Source organism: Etheostoma spectabile, chromosome 15 (genome assembly GCF_008692095.1).
Source record: "Etheostoma spectabile isolate EspeVRDwgs_2016 chromosome 15, UIUC_Espe_1.0, whole genome shotgun sequence".
NCBI classification, from domain to species: domain Eukaryota; kingdom Metazoa; phylum Chordata; class Actinopteri; order Perciformes; family Percidae; genus Etheostoma; species Etheostoma spectabile.
Window position 1 is genome coordinate 30,085,654 of NC_045747.1, and position 4,052 is coordinate 30,089,705.

The 4,052-nt window shown below is 37.4% G+C and overlaps 1 protein-coding gene across 1 annotated transcript in view; it reads right to left on the bottom strand.

Annotated features, from left to right (window-relative positions):
* LOC116703421 (tryptase-2) overlaps positions 1-3,260 on the bottom strand; it is a 5,044-nt gene extending 1,784 nt beyond the window's left edge. The window contains exons 1-3 of the mRNA XM_032538140.1: positions 3,160-3,260; positions 1,758-1,932; positions 940-1,211 (exon numbers count right to left, since the gene is read on the bottom strand). Coding sequence (XP_032394031.1) covers positions 940-1,211; positions 1,758-1,932; positions 3,160-3,211 — 499 coding nt within the window. The 5' untranslated portion in view covers positions 3,212-3,260. The remainder of the gene's footprint in view (positions 1-939; positions 1,212-1,757; positions 1,933-3,159) is intronic.
* Between the last annotated feature and the right edge of the window lie 792 nt (positions 3,261-4,052).

The window sequence follows — 4,052 nt, forward strand, 5'->3', positions numbered from 1 at the left end:
CACACACACACACACGGACACACATACACACACAGAATAAAAGTGATGTTTTAGTGAGGTTAGGCCTGTATTGAAATTATTTTGTGTTACTGCTGTAAATTTGACAGATAGTAGTGTTTGTGGCTAGTACACAAAAAGTCATAGCTATTTTGCTGTAAAGGCCCCTTCACACCTGCACAGGTGTTTTCACATTATGACTACTAACAAGGAAAACACACACAACAACACAGCCAATAGGAGAGTGAGGGAGACAAGAGAGACCATGCAGTAATAATGATAATAAGGAAGATTATATATTTTTTTTGTGTCTGAAGAGACTTCAGATACAGTATTAGGGGACCACTAAGGTCTATATAAAAGAGACTTCAGATACGTATTAGGGGACACAGGTCTATATAAAGGACTTCAGATACAGTATTAGGGACCACTAAGGTCTATATAAAAGAGATTCAGATACAGTATTAGGGACAAAGGTCATATAAAGAGACTTCAGATACAGTATTAGGGACCACTAAGGTCTATATAAAAGAGACTTCAGATACGTATTAGGGGACCAATAAGGGTCTATAAAAGAGACTTCAGATACAGTTTAGGGACCACTAAGGTCTATATAAAGAAGAGACTGAGATTACAGTATTAGGGGAACACTAAGGCCTATATAAACCTGTATATGGGCTGCGAAGACACCTTCATTTCTCCATGGGAATTAAAAAAGTCATCTATCTATCTATCTATCTATCCGTCCATCCGTCTGTCTATCTATCTGTCATTTATGTGTTACACTCATATGCAGGGTCATCCCAAGCCATTTTGTGGAGGAGAATAACAACGCTATGTGTGTGTGTGTGTGTGTGTGTGTGTGTGTGTGTGTGTGTGTGTGTTGTTTTTTTATGCATAGAAAGTGCACCTTATATTCTGCTTTATGTGCAAAAAACGTACCACCAATCCCAACGTTCCCCCAGCCAGTGATCCAACACTCAGATGATGGACTGAAGTTGTCGGCAGCGCTGGGCAGATTCACTTTGGCACCCATTTTTTTGAAATCCACCTTTTTCTTCAGCTTTATAAGGGCGATGTCATGGGCGTAGTTATTTGCCTGGTAATCAGGGTGAGGGAGGGCAGTAGTTAGATCCATGTATTTGGCTCGATCCGTTCGCAGGGCGTGCACGTTGACCCAAGCCATTGATCTCCTCCAGTCAGGTTCAGGGTTTCTGGAAACACAAACACACACATCACCTAACACACACTGCACATTACTGTTCTAACATGCAGGTAGATTCAGCTGGGCCATAGCCCCCCCACCCATAATCCCGTCTGGTCTTTTTCTGAATTTTTTGTTGCTTTTTTGAACGCTTTTGTCGCATTTTTAATGTTTTCATAGCTTTTTTTTGGAGGTTTTTGTTGCTTTTAAAAAAAAGTTTTTGTAGTCTTTTTAAGTTTCTTTTAATTTTCTTAAAGTTTTTAGCACTTTTTCCAAAGTTTCCAGTAGCTTTTGATATGTGTAGCCTTTTGACTTTGAGTTTCTTTTTGAAAATTGACGTTTTTTTCTCTTTTTTGAATGACATCATATTAAAGATTTCTTATAATACCAAACCATGCTCTTTGAGACGTATAGGCTAAATAAAACATCACACTAATTTGAAATTGTGTGTGTGTGTGGTGTTGACAATAATCACTGCTTTCACTACAATGGAAGAGGATGAGGGTCATGTAAAAAGAACACACACACACACACACACACACACACACACTCTAACCTTTTCACGCAGCTTGCTGAAGTCATCAACCAATCATCGCTGACAATGGTGGCGCCACAGCGCCACTTATTGACACCATCCGATGTAAGGTTCAGGTGCACCATACTGGGCCAGCTGCCCTTCTGAGCATCCTGCCCCCCGATGATGGAGCTCCTCACCTCAGCCCCGAGCAAACCTAAAAAAGAAATAATGCAACTTTATAAAAGCTATTAGGGCTGAACAATTTGTAGGGAAAAAAAATCGAATTGCGATTCTGCACTGAAAATAACGGCTGTGAAATCTCCAGTTATTTCCTTTGGATTTCACAGTAACACTACTGCATATGATTTTTACAGTAGAATACTGTAAAGTTACATTACAACCTTGTTGACATGACAACATCCCAGTAGTCTGAGTATTACAGTTGAAATCACAGTAGTCAAAGCATTACTGCAAAAAAAAAAAACCCTTGTTGCCACTATAGTACTGTAAATAGTACAGTAAACTACTATATTTTAACTTTTTTATCTTATTTTGTGTTTAATTGTTTTGTATTTTACAATGAATACATAAAATACTGTAAATGGAAGTATGGTACCTTTACTGTAAAAAGAATTCACAGCAATCTGCTGCCAATTGTTGCCAGTAAGTTATTGTAAATTTTACATTAAATTTGTGCTATTTGCTATTTAAAAAAAGACATGTCATGGAGCATTATAGCATGAGACACAATTAAAACTGCTCCATATTCTTATGCAAGCATGAGATATGAATTGCCAGCAATTAAGTGTTTTTCTTTCAATAAGCATGGGACATTGAACAGTCAAACACAGAACATGTGTCACAAAAGCTAAAGTTATGATTTATTTTTTTAAATTCCCAAAAAAAAGATATGAAATTTCTGATATGCCTCAGATCCATGACATTATTTACCATCTAAAATAAAGTAATACAAATGAATGAAGAGTCCATTAGAATGAGAACATTTCTGGAAACAATCAACATGATATGGTGACATTATTTCAGCATTCATCTCATGAAAAAACAGTAAATATAACAATAGAAGGAGGAATCTAAAGTGTTGAACTAAATGTTACACCAAACCTTTAACGTATAACCTATAACCTTTAATGTGTACATCCCAAAATGTCAAATTTATTTAAATCTACAGAGACCATATAGGCAGTAATGCATCCATAAACACTATTTAAAATACAATGGTTTGCAAGTACAGACCAATTTGGCTGATTTTGCCATTGAAGAGCTATGATTTTTGAACCCTGGTCTCATGATGTGTAAAGTCTTTGTATCAGGCTATCAAGGTGGTAAACTAGATTTAACTGGAGCGTTGCCGAACTGCCCTGCACTAATTGGATGCAGATCCATGGCCCCAGACTAAAGATCAGCTGTTTGGGTTTCTCACCTCCCGTGTTGAGGATCAGCACCAGCGCAGAGAGCAGGGTGGCGAAGGCCATGGCGGTGGAGGAGTGAAGCTGTGGCTCTGCACGCTGCAGCTTTATACGCACATTATCAGCACCATCAGCCCGCCTTTTACTCTCCAACCGCACGTGGAAAAGTACTGTGAAGTACAGTTTTCACATTCTGGTACTTTTACTATACATTTTTTGACACACATTTCAGAGAGAAATGTTATACTTTTACCTGAAAATGCATCTCAGAGTTGTTTCATTGACAAGGTTACAGTTCCAGAATGAGCTCTTTAACTATATATTATTTGATTATAATGTATTCTCTTAAGTAACAACGGAGTTTGCTTTTTTTTACAACTTTAAAAGTCACCTTTTGAAATGGCCTACTTTTTTTTTATTTTTGCAGCAGCTAGTTTAAATTACATTACATCACATGTCATTTGGCTGACATTTTCCTCCAAAGCAATTTCTACTTATGTGCTTTCAACCCTGAAGGTGCAAACTCCAGACAACAGGTGGTAAGTGCAAGTACACTAGCTTTAAAATAGGCAAAACTACAAAGAGCCATATTTGAGTGCATATACATATATACACTACTGGTCAAAAGTTTGGGGTCACTTAGAAATTTCCATTGCACTCCATTATAAACAGAATACCAGCTGAGGTCAGTTGCATTGTTTTTTTTAACCCGGTCAGCAGTTTTCAAATTACATTATGTGCTTACATAATTGCAAAAGGATTCTCCAGTGTGTTCTCAGTTAGTTTTTTAAAATGATATAAGATTAGTAAACAGAATGTGCCTCTGGAACATTGGATAAATGGTTGGTTATAATGGGTAATGTAGATATTACATTAAAGATCAGCCCCCCCACTCAGATCAGCTGGT